The 25167-nt window shown below is 38.3% G+C and overlaps 1 protein-coding gene across 5 annotated transcripts in view; it reads left to right on the top strand.

The window, feature by feature from the left end:
* Positions 1-25167, top strand: part of LOC126470560 (PAS domain-containing serine/threonine-protein kinase) — a 426440-nt gene that overhangs the window by 397581 nt on the left and 3692 nt on the right. For all 5 annotated transcript variants that reach the window (XM_050098516.1, XM_050098533.1, XM_050098526.1 and 2 more), the window contains exons 18-20: positions 1259-1392; positions 14090-14227; positions 14460-14690. In XM_050098516.1, the coding sequence (XP_049954473.1) occupies positions 1259-1392; positions 14090-14227; positions 14460-14690 (503 nt within the window). The remainder of the gene's footprint in view (positions 1-1258; positions 1393-14089; positions 14228-14459; positions 14691-25167) is intronic.

Raw genomic sequence — 25167 nt, 5'->3', positions numbered from 1 at the left:
GATGAAAGTTTTACAGTTCTTCCTTCTTCCTCATGGCGCTACCTAGCAGCAACCGTGCTGAGTCTGCACTGCTTGAAAGCATGAGGTGAGATGTCAATGTTCAGCGAGGAACTTGCCGTGCACAGGTTTCAGAGCATTCCTTTACATGAAGCTTGCATCCCTATAGGTGTTCTTATGAATCTCTAAGGGAAGTGACTACATTTAGCCTCATTACAGTACCAATTTCTGTCTGTTCTGCAGTGTTGTCGAAATGCTGAATCAGTCATTGCCTTCAGTCTTGCAAAGTTTGATGAAACTAGCTCCCAGTTTGTTCGTACTATGGGCCTCCCATGCTGACATTTGGTCACAACGCTGTTGCGTAACTAGCAGATGGTGCCCCACTTTACAATGTTTCCATCAGTTCTTAACAAAATTTTATTCTTGCACTTACTGTTCTATGTGCAACAACAGATACCTTTTCTTGCCCTTGAAATGCAAATGTCTAGGTTTGAGTCACAGTCTAGCACACAGTTTTAATCTGCCTGCTCTTATTGATGACATGCAAGAGGAAATCCTGGGCCTTTGAATTACACTCTGAAAATAAACTGCAGCCTTCTAGTGCAATCAGATTTATTCTTCATATTTATATTAAGTTGAGTAAGAGTGTGCAGCACTATTACTTTTTTTCGAGTTTGTTTTATGTGATTCTCAGAACCAACAAATAGGGTTTTTAAGTACTTACATTATTGAAAAACAATGCTCCACAAATTTTGTTTTACTGACAACTTTTGCTAGTCAAATTTAGTGAGCATACTGTCACTCTATACAAACCACATAGCAAATGTGAAGGAAAACAGTTTTCCTTTGTACGTGAAATTCATGTGGGCTGTAGATGACAGTGTTGGAAGTGCTGAAAGTTAGTTCTTTATTTCCCAATATGTTCCACTCTATAATACAGACTAAATTAATGTAAACTGCCTTTCATCACAAAAGCCTATCAATATAAAATAGGTAATGTTTTTATGAGGTTGTGCTGAATGAAGTACAAGTATCTTAATTTTGTGAAGACTTAATAGGGCTGATGAAATGCGCCATATGTTTGTCCATGCATACATTTCTCTCTCTCTCTCTCTCTCTCTCTCTCTCTCTCTCTCTCTCTCCCTCTCTCTCTCTCAAGTAGTTTGAATGACAATACATTGTTGATATATGCTTCTGTGTGTTTTGTTCATAACTTTTTAATCGTAGAAAAGTTACATACATATTTTACTCACATTTTTAGGTACGAAGGTCCAGAACTGGAAATGTGGTCTCTTGGTGTAACACTGTATGTTATGACATTTGGTGAAAACCCTTTTTTTGACGTTGAAGAAATTATGAAAGCAGAATTGCACCCACCTTCATCGGTTTCAGAAGGTAATTTACTGCAGTTTCTTAATTTCATCCAATTATTTCATATAATGACCCAGATGATAGCCACAATACTTCCAACTTTCAGAAGTATCATGACAGAAATCTGCTAACAATATTAAATGTGGTTACAATGAAATAGTGCATCATGAGTTCCTGCCTCATAGTCATATGTTCAATAAAATATAATACCTGGAAGTTATGTGCTGTTTGCATGAAGCTATCTGAAGAAAACAGCCACTTGTTGAAATGGCAGTACAGTAAGGCTCCTGCACACATCTCAACGCCTGTTCGTGGTTTTTTGGGCAAAAAAAGAAAACCCTTATGTTGTCTCAGCCACCGTATTTGCCGGACATTCCCTCCCTGCGACTTGTTTCAATTCCCGAGGCTGAAGAGAACTATGAAAGGATGTTGTTTTGTCACCATTGATGAGATAAAAATAAAAACAGATCTGCTGAAGGAGCTGACCATGATAATAAAAAGTTAGTTCCAGATGTGCTTCAAAGATTGGAGAAAGTGCTCTCGCAAGTGTATTATATCTGAGGGCAATTACTGTGAAGGGGAAGTAGTTGATGTTGATGAGTAAATATTCTGGAAAAAAAATCTTCCCATTACTTTTGTATCACGCCTCATATATGGAGCTACTTTCTCTGATGATGCCTTTTATTTTTCTAACAGCAGTAAAGTAAGTTAGTATGTTGATAAGGAAACAACAATCCAGGCTGCAGATGACAATAAAACTTCAAGATATCTGAATAATTTTCAACAACATGCTATTATTACAACAGTTGAATGTACTTTTGATTGCTAGAAGAACCATGGACATAAGAGGCAGTGATAAATGGTAGGAGATTGACACTAGGATGAGTGTGTTATTTATCAAGAATCCAAAACAATTTATTTTCTGATCTTTCTGTACATATCAAATATCCAGATAATAAATATTAATTTATTATTTATGGTTAAATTTTGTTCAGATATCTTACTAGTGTAAGTGCGTAATCATTTTGAAAGTTCACTAAAATCACCGTGAGAAGTGTTATCCTTGAAGTAAGTAAGTTGAAGCAAGTGCACTCGATGAAAAAAGAGTTATTCCACTCAAATGGATGTAAGAATTAACGCATTTGAAGGATACTATCTCAAAGGATTTGAATGTCAATGTGGTTCCAGGCTCAAACCTATGGAAAGATTGGGCTCATAACAAAGCTCAGAAACATTCTTTCAATAAAAGATAAACAATGTCAGAGCCAGGTTGAGTTTATTCTTACAGGTAAATGTGAACAGTTACAAAGATCTGGGTCGGGATATATGTGCTGCACTTCTTAAAGATGGCTGTTCATAAACTGAAATAATTTATAACCAAAGCAAGGGCTATTGGACGGTATACTATAGTGCTTTCAAGCAAATTCCACAAACCCAACCCCATAGGTCTCCCCATTGGTTTTCTCATTGTGGCTGGGTACAGTGATCCCTATGAACGAATCCTTTGCTGCTGTTGATCAACGCCTCCAATTCATTGTCTGTAACCTCCCATCCTACATTCAAGACACTGCTTATTTCCTTCCCCACCTTTCCACAGTTCCTTTCCCATCACTGTCAGACTCCTTGTCAGCCACTGTGGATGCAGTGTATATACACCCTAACATCCCCCATTTCCATGGCCTTGCCAGCCATAGAAAACTATCTTTCCCAACTTGCATTGAACTCACCACCTCTTTCCTAATCCTCTTAGCCAATCACACCCTGGCCCACAATTATTTTCAAAGGCCAAATTTGTAAATAAATCTGTGGTACTGCCATGGATACTAACATGCCACCATCCTATGCCAACCTATTTATGACCCATCTGGAGGAATCCTTCACATCCAGTCAAACTTAAAGCCCCTTATCTGGCTCAGATTCATTGCTGACATTTTCATGATCTGGACCCATAGCAGGGACACCTATTGCCAAATCCGCTTTCCTGGTTGTTCTGAACTCTACGAGCCACCTTTTTAGATGTTCGATCTCCACCTCTCCGATGGCTTCGCAAATATATTTGTTCAAATCAAGCACACCAACCAGCAGCACTACCTCTGCTTCCACAGCTGTTACTTGTTCCACAGCTGTTACTTGTTCCACATGAAAAAGTCTCTTCCATACAACCTTGCCAGCCATGGATGCTGCATCTGTATTATGAGCTGTCGAAATATACTGATAACCTTCCCAGTGCCTTTGGCACACAGTGTTGTATCCAGCTCATCCCATGTACAGATCTCCAATGCCATCTCCTCCTCTTGACACCAGTAACCCTGTTAACCAGCCACCAATCAGCACTCCCGACTCAACCACTATCACTCTGGCCTTGAAAAGCTCAATCACATCCTCCACTAGCATTCAGCATCTCTCGTGCTCTGAGATGAGAAATATCCTTCCCAAAATCCTATCCACATAACACAAAGTAGTGTTCCACCACCCATCCAACCTCAAGAGTATCTTTGCCCATCCCTGCTCCCAGCGCTGCATGCCATGGATCGTTTCGTTGTAGTCGACCCAGGTGCAAGACCTGTCCTGTACACATGTCCACCACCTCCTACCACAATCTAGTTACAGGTATCTTCTCCCCAATGAAAGGCGGGGCCACGTGTGAAAGCAGCCATGTTAAATATAAGATACACTGCAGTTACTCTACATCATTCTATGTGGGCGTGACAAGTAGCCACTTACACGAATAGCCACTGCCAGACTGTGACAAATCACAAACTTGATCCTCCAGCTGCCAAATGTACTACGCATCACAACGCTAATGACTTCAATAGCTGCTTCACTACACAGGCCATTTGGTTATTCCCTTCTAGCACAAGTTTTTCTGAACTACTCAGGTGGAAATTCTCTCTCCAGCACATCCTGCACTCTTACAATACCCCTGCACTAAACCTTTGCTAACTAATTTCTCGCTACCTCACTGTACCCTTTCCCTTCTCTCTTCTGTCCACACCATACTTTCTTCTGTCCACACCATACTTTCTTCTGTCCACACCATACTTTCTCCATTCATATCATGTACAGCCTTCTCCCACCACTGCTCCCCGATCCCCACACTATCTCTTTCTACCCATCTCCCTTACTCCCCCCTCCCCTCCTCCCAGTCTTCCTCACCACCACCACCACCACCACCACCACCACCTTCTTCCCCTTTCCTTCCTTCCATCTGCCCCCCACCCTGCCTCTCCTTAGTAACCTTTATATGCTGTTACCCTCTGAACTACTCCTTTTAATCTTCTTGTGCTGCCACTGACTCATTTGGTGAAAGACCTACCACACTCTAGCATCTGACTCGCTTCTTGTCTCGTGGCTCCTTACCGTACCTGCTCCCAACTTCCATCTATCCAGGCACCTACTTTCAATAATCTGTTTTAATAACTACTCTTGCTGCTACCATCAGCATGTATGTTTGGGTGTCTGTGTGGTTATATGTGTCAATGTGTGTACTTTTACTAGCAAAAGAGCAAGAACTTGAAAGCTAACATTAACTGTTTTCTATTACGTGTTTCTGTACACCACACACTAGTCCTTTATAGGTGAGTGATTGACTTTCCCTTATGTTGCATAATAATTGAAGAGTGTTTAACAGTGCATAGGTCAGAGAAGTTCTTAATAGAGAAGCTACTGTTAAACGTATGATGATACTCCAACAGCAAAATTATTGCAGTGAAAGGGGTGGTTGTAGAGTTACGGAAACAGCTAGAATGATGATGCATGCACATGCTGATGTGCCATAATGTGTTGAAGCTGATTTTGTTATTTCAACCCCATGTATTTATAATGGGTTAGGATTTTATGAACCCAAGTCTACCTCCTTGTGACTTACTGCCACTGCAAGAAACCTATTATGATACAACTGCATCTAATAGGATCTGGTTGCTGTACTAAACCTGTAAAACAAAGAAGATACAAGACACATCAAAGAAATATGAAGGAAGTTTGACTGTCTGTGACATTGTGAAAGGTTGTTGTATTTGCTCAGTTGGAATAATACTTTAATCAGGCTGAGAAATATCATTTGCAATTAAAAGTAATTGTGGCTACCTCCCATCAAGAACTTAAGTCTGATACTGATGTTTTACGTGATTATTACAAAGTCACTCTAATGGGGTGTCATTGGAAAGAAAATAGGTGGATAGCAGTTAATGGACCAGTTTACACTAAGAGATCCTATAAATTTTGAACAGTTTATGAAGAATCGTGATCGTGCAAGAATGTCAGTGGAAGGATCCAACGGATCAATAAGAGAACTGAAAAAAATTGACACTGAGTTTCAGAAGATCTGTAAATGGCTTTAGAAAAGAAAGAACTACCAATGGTTTGGCTGATAAATTCTAGACTTCTAATTTATTTATTTATTTATTTATTTATTTATTTTTTTCACAACACAAATTTGTCAATTATCACCCTTATTCCTGTGCCACATGCAGCCACTATTGTAACACTACTGGGAGTTGCTGCAAATGAAATCTTGAATCAATGCTCAGCTTTGTCATTTTAAGCACCATCTTAATGGTCTAAAGTTAAGCACTTCATAGTTGAAATAGAAAATTCAACAGCTATGTAACTTTTGATGGTTAAAGAAATAAGTACTGTGTGCAACTATAAATTAAACAACTCATAGAACTTTTGAGGGAGAAATGGGTCCCTTGTGACAATATCTGCCTAATAATAATAATGGCAGTGGACTGCAAGTGGTATGGGATGTGGAGTGGAAGAAGTGAAGAATAAGTTGACCTTGTTGTCTTTTTTACCTTTGACAAAGATTGTCTTCTTCCATATGAAAGCCAATCATTCTTCTATTGTCATCCATCTTAGTCAGATTGGCTCAGTTCACATCAGCAACTCCAAAACATCATTCATTTCAGTCCATAATTTTGTAACATTTCATAAATAGTTTCATAATGTAAATATTTTTTATCTTTATGAATGCATTAAAACATTCTTGTGATACTGAAAGATTGGGGCTTCAGTAACTGCATAGTTTTCAGTAATATTGTGAGTAAAATGTCTTAGTTTAGTGTAAAGAGTTTCATCTATAAAAAGAAAGAAAGCAAAGAAAAAAGAGGATTGTAAATAATTGCTGTGAAACCAAAATCTTCATTCAAAGTTCCTCTGACATGTCCATATTTGACATATAGAGGCTCATACTGGTAAATCTTAAGAATTACAGTTCCTTGTACAGTTCTGTGTATATACTTTTATATACAAAGGAAGAATAATATCTTTACAAAGTATTCCAGTGCGTAGAAGGCCATGCAAACTGCATTGACAGTCATGCATTTGCTACATTGGACATTCTGTATAGATACATTAACTGAGCAAGGAGTCTACTTTCCAAAAGCCATGGAGTTATTGTGATTTTTGCAAGATATAGCATTCCTATAATTCATGTCCTCTGTCAATGCTGCTTCAAACATTAGCAGATGAAATGTTCAAATGTCATTTGATAAGTTTTTAAATGACGTGGTTTCCTGTAAGCAGTTCGCTGAAGAGGAAAAAAGACTTCCACCAAACATTTTACTACTTTTTAGTACCACATTACCCATTGCCAACAGTGGTGGTTTTTTTCTTTTTTAATAGTATAACCCAGTAACTGCTGCACTTGGGATTTTTGCTTGTTCCATCTTCAATCAAGCATGTACATGCCAGTGAGAATCACTGCACATTCAAGAACCTTGTATTGTTGTGCAAGACACAGTGCCATATGTTTAGTGTGGGCTTGGCTTTAGAAAAAAGTGTAATATTGCGTAACTGGAGACTCCAAGAAAGGAAAAAGAATCATAACAGAGCTACATATAGAAATAAAAAGAGCTAACTTCTTGGCTAAATTCCATGCACTCATATGGATGGGTTTAGCTGCACAAAAAAAATTGCATCAAACTACTGTCAAGAAGAGCAAACAGATGGGTCATTGAATGGATACACAACACAATAGATCTCCATCTTTGAAGTGAGCCCATTGTAAGATTTTGGAACATGTTTTATGCTTGTTTATTATGACACTAACATTTTAAAGAACATAATTCTTATATAGGAAAACAGTGATCTGTAATTATTATAAATAAACTGGAAGCATTCTTGATCGCTTAACTTTTTTCATGGTGACCGGTTTCGATCTTTATATCAGATCATCTTCAGGCCTACAATAAACAGGAATTGATATGAACATATAAAGGACGAAATCATATATTCATAAAGCAGTAAATAACGCTTATATACCATGAATGTCTGCTGGAGGTGGTGGCGCATGGCAATCCTCTTGTTTGTGGCTGGTGGTGTACTGCAACGTGAAGAACATCAGCCGCTAATTAAATACGTGAAGCCCCACCCGCAGTCTCTGGCATTATGTCATGGATAGCCAGTCATGTAAGTTGCATTTCTGCTGCTTAAGAAAATAATGTGGTAGTTACTGTAAGTCATTATTACCATCTATAGGACTTATAAAACACGTTAAAATCTTATAGCTTATAAAATGTAGTGTAAAAAGGTAATTACTGTGACCTAAACAGTGTGGTCCTCTATTATGCACTGTTATCTACCAACGCAATGATGATGGCAAGGACGCCACTGTAGTAACCAAGGCTACCTACTTGTCTTTCTAGGGCCAAAGATGATATATGTTCATGTCAATTCCTGTTTATTGCAGGTCTGAAGATGATCTGATATATAGATCGAAACCGGTCACCATTAAAAAAGTTAGCGATCAAGACTGCTTTCAATTTATTTATTATGACATTCCTGGAAAGCAAAAATTTCTTCCGTAGGAATCGGCATGTGTTTCAAAAATAACAACTGTTTTGTACCCAACTCGCTCTTTTTGCTCATGAGACACAGAAAGCAGTAGATACCGGAAACCAGTTTGATGCTGTGTCCCTTACTTCTGGAATGTGTTCTATATACTTCAACACTGCCACCAAATTAACAAAATATAGGCATACTGATTATCAGATGAGCTGTGTGATAAAATTGAAGAAATCTTGTGTATAGAACCCAGCACGTTGGACTCAATAGAGAGAAATCCTCAGACATAAAAGTAACTTCAGGTGTACCCCAAGGGAGTATTGTAGGATCATTACTTTTCACAATACATATAAATGATATAGTGAATGTCAGAAGTTTCAGAGGCATCTTGTGGATGATGCTGGTGTAAACAGAGAAGTTGCAACACTAGAAAATTGTAATGAAACACAGGAAGATAGGCAGAGGATCGATGCTTTTTGCAGAGGCTGGCAGTTGATACTCGTGATCAACAAATGTAATGAGTTGCACATAAATAGGCAGAGATGTGCATTATTGTATGATTACATGACTACCTAACAATTTCTGGAAGCAGTCAGGTCAGTCCCATAAAACATCTATGATTTAAAGTGGAATCCACATAAAACTAATTGCTAGAGTGAGATTCATCGGAAGAATCTTAACCACTGTTAGTCCTATATTTGAATATTGCTTGTAAGTCAGAGATCTATACAAGATAGGATTGATAGAGGAAAGAGAGAATATCTAAAGGAGAGCAGAGCATTTTGTTACAGATTCATTTAATAACCACGAAGGTAGAGATGCTCAGCTACCTCCAGTGGCACACACTGCAAGAGAGGCATTCTGCATTACTATTAAAATTCAGAGAGCTCACACAGAAGCCTTACCAACAATTGTTTCTCCCACGAACCATTCACAACTGGAACAGGAGACGAGAGGAAGTGGTAGTGATACATACATACTCTCCACCGAGTATAGATGTAGATGTCTCAAATGGCACCTAATAGTAAACCACTGTGTTTGGCTTCTTCCTGTGGGAATAACAGGAGGTCGATTAGTTACATGCTGAAGAGAAAGGAATCAAGTCAGTAACTTAGTTCCTTTCTCCGCTGCACTTGGCGTCATGCCAGTAGACTGTACAGTCAGTGACTTTGTACTGTGCCACCTTCAAACTAGATGCCATTGCCATTGGCTTGCAGCAAGCAGGCACAGAAAGTGTAACACAACACTAACTTGGCACCAACCTTGTGATGTGTCATGGTTATTGTTGATTGTTATTGTAAGTTATTGAATGCTATCTTTTGAAATGTCTCCCAAATGAAAGTGAAACGAAAGTGAGCACAAGAGGAGGAGAATCAAGGAGGCTAGAGTTAAAGGGTTGCCATATAATGACTACAGTGGGAAAGCAGTTCCTGGAAAATCTATTGGTACTGTTTGCAGATAATGTATCAGTACTGACATTTACCCATTCTACAAGTTCAGTGCAATATAATTTCCATAGCATGTGCTACATGCTTTGTGGTTACTTGACAAGTTCCAGGTGCCGAATGAAATGTTTCTAACTTATCAGTGAGGATGATCGCATCGAGGTACTTTCAAACTTTTTAAACATGGAAGAAAAAGTCAGGATATTTATCTACAAGGGTTAATTGTGGCAGGCGACATCACGAAAAGGAGGCCAAGAAAAGTTGTCAGTGACATCGATAGCATCAAGAAACAACATTCCTTTGTGTACCATGCCATTGTCTGTGGTAGAAGAGTTCGTGTCTGCAAATGTGCTTACCTCAGTCTTCCTGCTGTATCACAGAAACTTTTTTTTTTTTTTTTTTTTTTTTTTTTTTTTTTTTTGTATTTGCCAGTTGTTAGTTAATGGACAAATTCCTAAGGACACGTGTGAAACAAATCTACATATAAACAAAATTTCAGAAAATGTAATAAATTATATAGATACCCGCATCACACCTTTCCCACTCAAAGGAACGCATTATGCTGGGAAGCAAATGAAATACCTAAATGCATGCCTCAATCTGAAAATTATGCATGAAATGTTCCTTAAGAAGTATCCAAAAGTAAATGTGAAGTACGATTTCTATAGGAAACATTTTCGTGAAAATTACAATTTTACTTTCAGTTATCCTCAAATTGATGTATGTGGCAAATGTGAGGGACTTCAGGCTAAGTTAAAAAGTTCATATCTCTCTGACAGTAGTAAAAGAGCTGCATAACTTGGGTTGGATATTCACAAGCAGTGCAGCAGGACATTTTATAAATTCAGTCAAATAACTGGGGCAAGAATGTATGGGCATGGATGACATTGTTGGACTAGCTTTTGACTACATGCAAAACTTGCCTCTGCCAGACATCCCAGTGCAGGAAACCTTCTATTTACACCGTAGTAAAGATATGCATTGCATTGACAGACACTGACAAATTAAAAAAAATCTCCCACCGATTTCCCGAAAGAGGTCACCCGTTTTGCTAGTGACTGTGTGTTTGGAACGCTGGAGAGACAAATATGGAAATGTGCTGAGTTTACAACTCCCTAAAGAGTATGTGGAAATTGTAGCAAACAGTATTCCTGAAGTTACAGTGTTATGGTGGAAAGTGAAGATACAATGGACTTTGACACATGGTAACCTCATTATTTAAAAAAAAAAAAAAAAAAAGGGTACAGTCTAGGGAAACAGCACATCCCAAGGTGCCTCATCAAGAAAAACAAAAGTTTTCTGTGGCAATATTCAAAGAATTTCTTTATGAAGCAACAAAACCGGTAGTCATGACTGCTTACTCTTCCATAAACAGCTGTGTCAGTCACTCATTGAATCTAACAAAAACTAAATTTGCTTTGTTTCAAATTGGGTTGCAAAGGCTACATGACGGAAGGAAGGTTAGAATCAATAAAAAGAAAATTTAAGATATTCAGAAACTGGTCAAGTATATTCATGGAGAAGATGCTGAGATTTTTTAGGAGGAGGTATTGAAATGGCCAACTAAAAGTGACATATTATGAACTATTCATAACTTTGAGTTCTATGAAGTTGTTGTTTTCGTGTTCAGTTGAAGGTACTTTTCCATTAGTTAATCAATAAACTTGAGTTTTAGACCGGAAATGTGTAATTTTGAATGTGTAATACTCACAAAAGGGCTAAATTCCATTGTTGACTGGAGAAAGGAACTATGTTATAAATTTATAATTTTTCTTTTCTTTTTCCAGAAGATACTTTTTAGAATACATGAAAATTATTTTCATTCACAGTATGTATGATTAGCGTGCAACAAATGTTGAAAATTTCAATGCAATCTCTCGAATAGTTTCACAACAAGACAGTTTCTTGTCTCTCCTTAAAAGTAAGAAAAAGTGACGTAGTTCCTTTCTCCACCGAACCATTCTATTATACCAACACCTTCTCAGACCAATTCAGTTATCAACAGAGAAATGAAGGCACTCAGACTCTGAAAACAGGGTTGTGCACAGGGCATGATTGGAATATTCTTGAATTTTATTCTGTATCTTGAAGTACATGCTTAACTAGATTCTTCAGTGATATTCTAGATGGTGGGAATAGCTATCCAGAATTAAAGGTCACTCAAACTGGAGCGATACTCAATCCTGAAAAACCAATAGATGATACAAAAATGTAGGAAAAATATAGCTTGCCACTTACCTGTAAAGATGAAATGTTAAGTTGCGGACAGGCACAATTAAGACACCTATACAAAGCTTGCGGCCATGGCCTTCATCAGAAAAAGAGTAATGCACGCCAAACGTATACACAAGCAATCCTGTAAGCATTCTAGTCTATGTACACGCTGCCAGAGAGCATTCCTCTCCCCCCACCTGTACACTACTATCACTTCCCCTACTCTGCCCCCCTCCAGATTGCTGCTCCCATCCCTTGTGATACTTGCATTTTGCTGTGAGCTGCTGGAGTTGGTGGTCATGTGAGCATTAGGTGTGATTGCTTGTGTGTATGAATGTTGTGTGTTTCTCTTTTTCTGAAGAAGGCTGTGGCTGAAAGCTTCATGTAGGTGTCTTTTAATTGTGCTTGTCTGCAACTTAACATATCGTCTTTACAGTAAGTAGCTATCTATCTTTTCCTATGTTGTTGACATGCCTGCTTGGAGTTGCCATTGTTCAACAGATGATACCTTAAGGTATGGATTCCTGACTTTACTCAGAATCTTTTTCAAACTTCTGCAACACTTAAATACTTGATTTATTTCCAATATTCATCACAGTTGTGGTAAGTCATCTCTTTGTGGCAACTAGTTTCGCACCATCGTGTCCATTTTCAAATCATCCAAAAGTAGTCGCCACAAAGAAATGACTGTTACTGGAACTGTGACAGGTACTGGAAAAAAAAATTTTCACTCGGGTTGCTGGTTCTGTCCTCCATTTCACTGGAACTTAATAAACTTAAATACGTATCAGAGAGCAGGGAATAATAAGCAGAGAAGCACTAACATACTGAAGTCTACTGTACAGGTACTAGAATCGACATCTTACATAGCCATGATTGTGAAAGAAACATAATGTCGTTATAGTTTTATTGACCCGTGTACCATATGACACTTTTATAGCTGTATGGAAATTGTGGTTCAGGTCAAAAGGAGTATAGGATGCGAGAAGAAAACTGACCATATGTCAGTTACTGCTTTAACATTGTTCTTTTATTGTCAGGATTGAGCGTAGCACAAACAAATCATTCACGGTAAAGAATGATTTACCTGAAGCAGGTTCTGTATTGGGTCAAATACTCTTCAGTTTCTGTACCAGTGACTTTCCTGACACCACTATTGACAAAGTCTGGTATATTGCTGACCTAACATTAACATTCAAACTAACACGCTAGGAGGAGAGAGAAACACCCCCTTCCAAGGACCACTCCACTGAATTTATATTGCAAGAAGTTGAGCTCTCAAGTCAGAAGTAAGCACATTCCACTTGAACAATAGAATAGCAAGGCAGCATCTCATTTACTGACCTACAAAATGTGTTGGGAAGTACCAGCAAGAAACCTAAGACATAAAACTATGTCATGAAGAAATCAGCTAGCACATTTGTGGCCAACCGATCCAGTTACTCTGTGTACTGCATATCTTATCTTAGTAGACTCAGTTGCTGAATATTGTGCCTCAATTGAACAATTGCCACTCTACTAACAACATGAGCTTCCAGCTTCACGAATGCATGAGAAATCCTGCAGAAAGAATGAATCAGTTTGTGTGTTGTGGATGAACACTATCAGTAACACTGCACATCCACACTTTAGGTAGCAGCAAGCAACAATATCAGAATTGAGGAAGTTAAATCACTCTAGCCATCCACAAAACCACTCAGCCTTTAAGATCCTAAACAACACTCCTCCAAACTGATTAGTGCCCAATATGGAACTCTTCCACAATATCACTTAGTTAAATAACAAAGTTTCAATTTGAAATGAAATGTACAGACTAGACTCAGCTAAGGAAAGGTTATGCTAAGTGCCATGTCCGAAGGTATAAAGAGAATTTGCAGTTCTCATTAGTGACTGCAGTTCAAGAACACTTAGGGTACATGGTCAAAGATTGTCAGCAGAAATATACTGGAATGCTCCAAGACATCCAAAACTGTTCCTTTGGCGCTCAACAGGCTGCAGTTGCTGGTTGTAGATCTATGTTTCTATAGTCCGTAGTGTGGTTTTATTTCTTTAATTGCTTTTATTCTGCCAAACAAAAATAAAGTAGCTTCAAACTGGAGAAAATAAGACTTTATGTGAAAGTAGTATCTTGCATAGCACAGTACTTCAGCATCAATGAAAAAATATTTAGTTTACTACAAATCTTTATTATTTTCAGTACTGGTACTTTATATATCTTTAAGATTTACATTAATGATTAAATTTTACAGTGTATTTTAATAGCAAACCTGTTACAGAGCTTATGGAGCTTCTCCACTGGATGCTGGAAAAGAATCCAAGAGAACGTTGTACTGTGAAACAGCTTGTAGAACATCCTTGGATCAGTAAGGAAGTTGACATGACAGGATACAATTTTCAAGACATTGTCTCTTGCTGTAAGTTCATTAAGCTTTGTGTATGGGGTCTGTTCATTAAGCTCACTTATTACTACTACTACTACTACTACTACTACTACTACTACTACTACTTAGTGATATTTGTTACTTTGTTGTTGTCCCCTCTCATTTTATTAATTCTCCATCTATACTATAAGATGCAGGGTTGCGATATTTTTACATTGCTTGTGATAATGAAAAGCATTTTAACTTGTGTGTTTTCTTCCAACAGATCCTCAAGAAGCACATCCTCCTGTCTATTATTCAGAATACAGATGTGATTCCGCAAATGATTCATTGTCAAATAGGTTTCCAGTTACAGAATCATCATCTGCATTGTTGTCCAATCATGATGATGATTCCAATGCTGATGATAGAACAGTTGGAAGTTCAAACTCACTTGGTAGCCTGACAACTGTTGAAAATTTTGGAACTGAAGAGGATGTTATTACTTCAGTGACAGGTGTGTTATTAATACACAGTAGAAAATGAAATCTTGAGCAGAGATGTGCAAAGAGGAAATAAACACTCTCTCAAGTTAATTTCAGTACAAGAGATAGCAGGCTCCTGTCAGCCCATCGTCAATACTATTTAAAGGTAGTGTAAGCATTTGACACACAAATGCACTGTGCAGTACTTCATAACAACAAACTGCTTCCGATCCGAGGCCCACAAGAAAGACAGGCTGCAGCGCGTATGTTACGAAGGTACGCTTGAGCTCGCTCGCTCAGTTCAGTAGGCAAAATGCGTTTCTAAACCTTTTAACTCGCAACTGGGTGTGCCTGTACTAGCAAGAATTGCATCTTCTACCGGAATCTACCATTATGAAGCCTTACTGATTACTAATCATACAACAAGATTTAAAATAAATTCTCGACATGAATGGTATAACTGCTTGTTTATAGCATTTAGTCTCTTCTACGTAACAGTAAACATTTCATAGATGATGTGGTGCCCTGAGCAACCGATAATCACTTTGGCATGATTATAATTATATTGTACCCCGGTACAGCCATAACAAATTATTAGTACGCCTATGGACTTCCTATCATTGTTGGACTAATAACAGTAAGATTCCATAATAGTGGATTCCAGTAGAAGATAAAATTCTCATCGGTAAATACACACCTAGTTAAGAGTAAACAGGTGTAGAAACGCAGTTTATCTGCCCAATTGAGTGAGCTTGGCCTACCTTCGTGACATGCACTGTAGCCTGTCTTTAGACTGATTCCCACTACATTGAGGCACAGGGCAACATCATAAGCAAGCATTTTCCGCGTTAACATGGCAGCTCGTGGAATTGGCATTCCCACTTGGAAGCGGCAGATGCTAGCGGTAGCCAGTGACGGACAGCCACTGAGGTATGGGGCAGACCCACTGAAACGCCCGGCACGTTCAATTAACTGTACTGTGAACCTACATGAAGGAAAGACGAACTTGAGTGAAGACTTGCCATTTTTTTTTTATTTTCTTTACAATGTACTCTTTCACATATTTCATTATTCATGTTTTTTTTATTTCACCATAAACAGATTTCGTGACTACCGTCCATGGTTGTTCACTATCTCATTCAGAAAACCAATCGCCCTAGAACAGAAACTTATTGTTACGTACATAACAGCTTTTAGTATTGCAAATTGCAGTACCTAAACGCAGTTTATTATAATGATAGTGCATTATGCGTTATCTGATAGTCATTTATTTACAATTAAGAATGTGTGACAGTTGATCCTCAATATTTGCTATGTTAAGATTTGTATTTTAACCACTACATGAGTGTTAGCCATTGAAATACCAATTAAATAATATCACAACACTCATCCCCATCTCTAAACTGCCATTAACGTTATCATTACCAAGATAGACATAATGCTAACACACATACCACAATGATAAAAGTTTACATGCTCATCTACACCACTGGTGATGAATAGATTGATTACTCAGATAGTTAAGTGAGACAAAAATTTAAAATGTGATGAGAGAGTAGGATATGGTAGCAGGTATAGGAGGAGAAAATAGATAATATAGGCTTGGGTAAGGGATGAAAGGGGAAGCCACCTCATTGAATTCTGCACAGAGTATAATTTTATCATCGCTGACACTTTGCTCAAGAATCATGAAATAATAATACATATTTGGAACAGTTTTCGAAAACTGATTTTAAATTGTAAGCCATTTTCCGATGCAGGTGCAGACCGAAGATAATTTATTGGTTACAAACTGCAGTTTACAACTAAAGTGACGATAAACTCTAGGAGATTAAGGACGTGGAACCTGAATAAGTTAAGACACAGAGTTTCTTGATAATCGTAAGGGTACCATTGGGCAACGACTGACTAAAATAGAGGAAGGAATCCACTACAATACTAATGGATATCTTTGAGAGAACAAGTGGTAAATGCAGCAGAGGATGTAAATGGTAAAGAGGTACAGTAGAAATCCGTGGATAAAACATAAGTTGAATTTCATTGACAGGGGAAAATATAAAAATGCAGCAAATAAAGTAAGCCATGGAGAATAGAGATGTTTAAAAATGACATTGACAGTGTGTTGAAAATCACAACAGCGATTTTGCATTTGGAAAACGTAGATGCCGACGTTAAATAAGATAGAAAACTTTGCTCAAAGGAGAAGCAACTGTCAAGAGCTCATTTGGCTAGCCAGAACTAAGCAAATAAGAGAAGGCTAGAAGGTGGGAGGAATATGTAGAGAGGAGAGTGGGAGGGGCTATACAAACTAACATGAGCACAATGTTAGATTCCTGTGAAATGTGTGAACACGAGAGGCAATACTGATCCTACCCCTTAGCTAAGTAGACAGACTGAAGAAAGGCAAACTTGTGTTTATAGCATTTGCATATTTGGTACTTTCTGCCAAGGTGTTTAACACAAAGATAGGATTAGGAATGTAAAATATTTTGGTAATAGAAATGGACTTATTAAGGGCTATACATCCTGACTGTAAAGACAGTTTTACTGATGCTGGAAAGACTAATTGGCAGTCTGGTGCTATTACATGTAATTATAAAGTATTGTAAATGTTGCAAATAAACAAAATGTCTTAAGGCAAAACAAAGTAATCAATAAGAAGTTTATTTATGTTGGCATTGCCTGCAGCAAGCACAGAAGTATTCGGTTTGTGAATAACAAATGTCATTTTCTTCCTGCGATGTATTTTATTTGTTCTAGACGCTTTTCGCCTTTTACATTAATGCATTTCCAATGGAATCTTTGTGATATTTGTGGATTATGAAACAGTTCAGGTCTTATTCTTTTATGTAAATAAGTGATTACTTACAGTTAATTGAATTTTTGGCTGGCATGTGAGTTTCCTCTCATTTGGTCGCAGGCTATAGATCGCTCTAAAAAAATCACATAAGAGGCCTAAGCACATTTCCACGTTACAAACTTTTTTCTTCACAATATTCCTGTTCTTTGCACTAATTGGTGTGGAACATAATTATTCTTCTGTCACCAGCTTCGAATATTTTACCAAAAACTGATTTAGAGTTGTAATACTGTGTTTTCATTTTATGTCTCTTCTTATTTGATTTGTTTATGTACACGTTACTAACATGATGAAGTATGTGCTGAAGACTAAAGTCTGTTCATTTTGTTCCCTTTATATCTGTTTATGTATGTGTGTAGTGAGTTGAATGTGAATATAATATCTGCCAGAGTGTAGTTGAAAGTTTTCATGTTCAGCTCATTCGAGTTTTGGTTTAAATATTTTGTGAAGGGGTTCATGTAAGAATGAGGACAGAGGGGTTGGGGTGCTACTATTCTGATGATAATCATGTGTTGAAATGTTATTCTACTATTTTTTCTGTTAATTGAAACATAAACTCCTCCACAAAACAATTAAACCAAAACTGAAATCAGCTGAACACCAAACCTTTCAACCACTCTCTGACAACAATGGCATTCACCTTCAACTTCCTATAACTCTCACTAACTAGCCACACACACACACACACACACACACACACACACACACACGTATGAGGATAACAGAAAAAATAACCATTTTCGGTAAAATGTCTACAGCTAGTGACAAGAAAAAAGAGCAAACATGAAAATGTGTTTGTGTTCCATAAGCTAAGTTTCATTTAAACCTACAGCATGTGACCAGGAGAGAGGAAACGCAGATATCCACCAAAAATTCGATTAACTGTAAGTAATCGCATATTCATGTAAAAAAATAAATAAATAAAAAGTGAACTGTTTCATAATCTGCAAGTATTACGTATCAAAACAAAATTGAATCATTCCAGATTCCACCAAAGAGACCTTAAAGTAAAAGGCAAAACGCGTATTGACCAAATAAACTACACAGCAGCAAGGAAAAAGCGTTTGTTACATACTTACTAAAGGATATAATCAATAGCTGCAGGTACTTAGCGAATTACATCTTATGACATACCAGCAAATTAGTTGCGGATTTAACTTCTGTAGGTCTGTATAGAATATTGTAAATATTAACGTGTTCCATCCCACTGTAATTCTCATTTCACATGCTATTAAATGCAGTTTAAGAAAATGAATCTATCCATTCTGAAAAACTGTAGTTACTTTCACATCTCGTTAGATAGATTGATTTTGGATGTTTATCATGCGACGAAATACATGATTCTTTTTCAAGTCACCATTCGCTAAAACCCATGATTTGATTTCTTGAACCGTTTACGAAATTTGGGGCTGATAACAACATGGTTTACGACAAACAGGGCGAAATACCCATCGCACCGCGAATGACCCGCGCGCAGCCGTTGCACAACCCGTCCGTCGACATACCATTCAATATCTCGAGAACGGTGATAGCTATCAATCTGCTCTCAACTTTAAAAACAATTTCGATATGTTGACTAAATTTCGTACTTCATAATGTATTACCTAAAATGAACTATACGCAAAGTCTACACAATGCGTTTTTACCTCTGCGCAGTCATTAAAATTTCGTGTAATGGTTTACATAAATGCGATACAGCAAGTAACCATGGCGAATAATGCGAAGAAATTCAGTCCTTTGTCGAGAGAAGATATCAGGCTGTAAGATGCAGAAGAATCAAATTTTTTTCACTGTATAGTTTCCTTGAAATCAGGTGATAAGTACTTCGTAGCTGCCGCCGCATCTGCGCCAGCGCTTCGGCGAAAGTTCGGATGGCCGGGGGTTCTGTACCTGACATCACACTCAGCTCATACAGTGATTGACGGAGCGGACCTGGAGCATGGCACGCGGCGGCGGATCGACATTGGCAAACCGCGATGCAGAGCTGGCTATGCCGCACTGCTGATGGCGTTTCCATGGCAAACAAGGCCCTGCCACACGATTTTGACATGCGTTAAGCCTAGTGGGGAACCGGCCTTTCTTGTAGGCCTCGTTCCGATAGGTTTGATGCCACATTGGTTAACATTAGGTTCGTTTGAGCTGTTGCCAGCGGCTTATGTGCATGTGCAGTTGAGTCACATATGAGCAGAACCTTCTCCCGCTTCTGGCTGCTTGAAGTGCGTCTGTTATCAACAAGCAGCCAGATGGAACCCAGAAACATTTTCCTGGCGCACCCAAGCTGCCAGATTCGCACATGCGCAGAGCAATCTGATTTGTATTGGGGTGAGGGGGTAGTCTCTATGTGAACCGTGTTTACATTTAGCATTTAGTGATTTTGCTGTATCCTCTTGGTTTACACCTCTGAAGAACACAACGGATTTCTGTGTCTAGGAGCTGTAAAGTGGATTAAAATATGCAGACAATTATGGAAGGTTAAAATATGTTGTTAGTTTCAGTTTTCTGATTTTATTTTATTTTCACGCTTTTGGCAGTCGGGTATTAATTGCTTTGCCGAACAATGAAGTTATTTTTGTCGATTTGCTGAAAAAAAAGAATTGACTTTCATTAATCTTTTCCACAGAGGCAGTCAGTTGATTTGAAACACTATTGGCTAGTGTCAACGGTTTGCAGAATTTAAAGTGCAAGTTGTTATCTTTTGGTAGGTATGGCATTATGCCATAATAAAGAACTAAACATAATGCAGTACTGGTAATAAAAGAAAATTTGCATTCCGAAAACCACACTGGAAAGTTTAATATCAGCTTGGGGCCTACTTCTTTGTGAATTTGGACTTAAGAATACGGTCTTTAAGTTGAATTATGCATTTTAGTATGGTTTACAAAATTCCGATGCTCTTGGAGTATCCTCTGATGTCCTGTTTCCTTTATTATGTAATGTAAGATCTCTTAATGCCATATATGTTCAAACATACAGGCTACCTACGTCATCGTAGCTGCGCAGGCACATTTAATGCTGTTTTCTGACACACTCTGGCAACTGCTTGAAACGAATTCTAACAGGTCACAGGAAAATATTGCAATTGGTCGTTTGAAAAGCATTACTTTCACAGTACATCTTATTTTACGCAATATGAGTTACGTTGTGTGTGCAAATGTGCTTTTGAATTTTTTTTAATGACAGTGTGTTTGATTTTCCATTTAAAGCTTAACACTTTGAGGGCCAACCATTTAAAAGAATTTCTAGCCCAGAAAACCAGGCATTTGCATCATTACTTAAAATTTTAGTGGCACATTTGTGCAATGTATCGAAGTGTAACACATACAGAAAAGACAATGTTATACGTGAAAGCTTGTCTTTTCTTGCAGCTACACTATGTATATTGATTTAAACCATTAACTTTTCCTATTTGTGAGTTCGTGCTACTTAACAGTGATGTTGCTACAAGCTGACTACATCACGTGCCCTATGCTCTGAATCACCACATTCATAAGTGACATATCTTTGAAAAGATAAATTTTGGAAACCGTTTCCCGCTGTTGTGTTTGCATGTTAAGGTCTGAAGCGAATTTGCTAGGCCAGTTAACTACAGCGCCTGAAAAACAGCAGATATAGTTTGATTTAATCAGCACAATCGTTATTTCTCTTCAGTTAGATGAGGTGTAAACGGTTTTAGTCTAATATTGCTACTTATCCTCCACTGTTCAAAAAGCCACTCCATCAATATTAGCTGAAATTTTTAAAAACAAGATAAAACCTGACAGCCCAAGCACGCTTCAATACCAGCTGTGTTCACATGGGAAACGCAACCAGAAGTGGATTTCCAGAATCGATTTTGAAGTGTCTACATGACTACCCAGAAGCAGTATTGGGAGATCGATTTACGAAATTCTGTTCTGGGAACCCCATGTAAACGCGATGAATATCTGCTATCATCGACTGACGAGATCATGTGATACGAGCTATGATTGGCGTACAAAAGTGCATCGTGATCTCTATTTCAATGCTTCAGAAGCTAAAGTTCTGTGATATTGTGAAATGGGAGACATAACAACCAGTCAGTGTACAGGAATATGTAACAATTAAACTAAATGAAAATGTTGAGAGTGATAATTCACAACTTGCAGACGTTTTTAATGACCACATTATAAATATTTTATCAAAAATATGTATTGGGGGGGTGGGGTGGTAATGGAATTTTAAACAGAATTCTGAAAAGTTGTTCTAACTTAGCAAGTGATGCATCACTGGCACAGAGAATTTGTCCAGATAAAATTATGCTGTTGTTTGTTTGAATTATTCAGCACAATTTTTTGGCATTTTGTTAAATATGATTCGTATTAGTTATGTGTAAAGCCATTATTTTTTTAAAAATGAGTTTTTCTAAGAGTGTAAAATGATCTGTATAATCATATATCTTCAAAGGACCACAAAAATTACAGCTGGTGATGTTTTATTATTTTAATATTTTGAGTGAATTTTTAAACAGCTTTCTGAGTTGAGCAGTTTGAACTATAATGAGCTAAGTAAGTTGTTTCTACTTAAATGTGAGACTACTCTTGAGTACATTACTTTTTCAAATATTTTGGAAAATGATGATGTAAGGAAATTCGGTGATAATATTAAAGTCTTTCGTGTCAGCTTACAATGATTGCTGATTTAAAGTTTCGCACTGATGAGTTTATTTATTTAATTCATTGTGGAGAAATAACTAAGAACAGTACTAAATGCTTGTTCTTCGGAAATGATTAAAGCTCTTAGAGAACTGAAACTTTTATTGTGTGCAGGGATGAACTTTAACTCGCTCAGTTGCAAGTTCTTAGTCAGGGCCATCATTTTAATTAATCATTACCCATTGACAGGGGAGTTATATTAGGCCCCTATTGCTGGTGACTTCATATGAACCAGAATTAATATTCTTTGAGCATCCATGATTGGGAGTGAAGGTACAGTGTAAGAACATTCATCTGCCGATAGGAAGACCAGCAGAAGAATGGTACAATATTCATAGTAGTTTTTATAGTGTTCACTTTATGGAAGTAATTATGCAACATGGAGCTCTGTATGAAAATGGGGTGATGGGAGTGCAGATAACATAAACTTCAATTTTTTTAAGCAAGCGATGACCTAGCTTAAGTTCATCATTATGAATAATTCTCACAATGGAGAAGTAGGTGTCAGCTGAACATTATCCTACTGTGAAACAGTACACAATTCGAATATTATCTTTTGCATTGTACTGAACATTGAATATGAGTACTTGCAATTAACTGTGAAGTCTTTTATGGCAGGAAACATCCCTGTGACGGTCTTGCCTCATCCACTCTTCTACCACCACTTACAATAGCCCTGTAACTGCAAAACTTATACTATCAAAGGGTGAGCCACCTGCAAAATGACACCTCATACCAGCTGTTGTGTAAACATTGTTCGGCCTTCTACATCAGTGTGACTACCACCAAATTATCAATTAGGATGAATGGGCATAGGCAGAGATTGTATACTGGCAACTCGCTATATCCTATTGCAGAGCATGCTCTACAACATGACATTCATGACCTTGGTGCCTGTTTCATCACACGTGCAATCTGGATTCTTCCCCCAGACGCCAGTTTCTCAGAACTCCGTATGTGGGGACTAGTTCTACAACATGTCCTTAGTTCTCGCCACACACCTGGCCTTAATTTACATTAATTTCTTCTGTCTCAGCATTTCTTCTCTGTAACTACTCTTGGTTTCACTCCATTTTGTTTTCTACATCTTTCATTGTCTTTCCCGTCTGATTTTCACTGCCCCCCTCCCACCTCTGTTACATACTATGCACTTAGCTTTTCACTCTTATTAACTCGTGCGAGATGTTTAAGCAGTAATCTCTGTCAGCATGTTACCCTGTCTTCCACCTTTAAGCTCTCAAGTTTTGAAATCTCGCCCAATGCAGTTCCCAACAATCAGCCTTTCCTTCTCATCCTGTATGGTCAGTCTCCCCTGACCTGTAGTTCTGGATGACTTTCCCAATGTCTACACATTTTCCTATACCTATCCAGTCCTTTTCCTTCACCCCTCTTCCTTCCCCTTCAACCTTTCTGCCTGAAGGAGCAGCCACTGGCTCCAAAAGCTTGCCAATTACAACCGTCTTTTATGTGCCACCTCTTGGTGATTAGATTTTTTATCTATCCAATAAAATAATTTTGTCAATTGATTGTTTTCAGTGTTATACCATCTATAGTTTGGTTTACTAAATGACAGTGTTAGGGGTAGTATCATTTTCTCTATTTCTGAGTTCCTTGTTCCACTGATTCAAACAATTCATTCTCTTTCTTGATTGTTAAATCGTCTCCCCTGTCAAACGTTTCCTTACTGTCCACGCATGTTCCGATTCCAACTTCGGTTCAAAAATGGTCATTTTTGCTGATTATTCTTTACATGCAAACCAAAATAATCCCTTTGTACATAACTTCAAAATTGTTTCTGAAAAAGATACAAATATATTTGTAACATTTCGTAAAAGCAATGGTTATAGGAAATAAGTGTTATTATTAATAATGTATAAAGAAAGTAAATACTTTAGCATTTGGTGTATTGTAAACTACAATACTTCACACAAATGAGGTATGTTGTGCAGTTCCATCACACAGTCCAAGGTGATATTGCGTAGCCAAGAGGTGCACTCGTTTGTCAGTGATTCTTATGGTTGGTGGGAATAATGGAGCTGTATGATTATATGGCATGGGAAGTCTGTTTGCTGACTAGGTTTGGGTCGTACTGCCTGTCTGTGGAGGTCTTTATGAGACCTCCAGCGAACTGGGAAAGGAAGTTGTCCTAATTGCAGATACCTCGTCCAGAGTGGATTGGCCCTGAATCCAGATCATGAAGATATCATCTATGAACCTGGATCAGACTAGGGGTTGGCATGTTTTGGAGGCTAGGAAAGTTTCCTCTAGACGTCCCATAACAGGTTTGCATGGGAGAGTGCTGTTTATAACTTTTTCATTGACACATTTTGACAACTGTGATGAAATGAGCAAAGTCCTGACTGAGAATGAACTCACTGAAAACTAAAACTTAACTGACCCCTCAAATAGTGACTACTATGCATTAAATAATATTACAAAAATGTAAGCAACTACACTCCTGGAAATGGAAAAAAGAACACATTGACACCGGTGTGTCAGACCCACCATACTTGCTCCGGACACTGCGAGAGGGCTGTACAAGCAATGATCACACGCACGGCACAGCGGACACACCAGGAACCGTGGTGTTGGCCGTCGAATGGCGCTAGCTGCGCAGCATTTGTGCACCGCCGCCGTCAGTGTCAGCCAGTTTGCCGTGGCATACGGAGCTCCATCGCAGTCTTTAACACTGGTAGCATGCCGCGACAGCGTGGACGTGAACCGTATGTGCAGTTGACGGACTTTGAGTGAGGGCGTATAGTGGGCATGCGGGAGGCCGGGTGGACGTACCGCCGAATTGCTCAACACGTGGGGCGTGAGGTCTCCACAGTACATCGATGTTGTCGCCAGTGGTCGGCGGAAGGTGCACGTGCCCGTCGACCTGGGACCGGACCGCAGCGACGCACGGATGCACGCCAAGACCGTAGGATCCTACGCAGTGCCGTAGGGGACCGCACCGCCACTTCCCAGCAAATTAGG

Source organism: Schistocerca serialis, chromosome 1 (assembly GCF_023864345.2).
Source record: "Schistocerca serialis cubense isolate TAMUIC-IGC-003099 chromosome 1, iqSchSeri2.2, whole genome shotgun sequence".
NCBI lineage: Eukaryota > Metazoa > Arthropoda > Insecta > Orthoptera > Acrididae > Schistocerca > Schistocerca serialis.
Note: the sequence above shows the minus strand (reverse complement) of the source record. Positions and strands in the feature narration are given on the sequence as shown.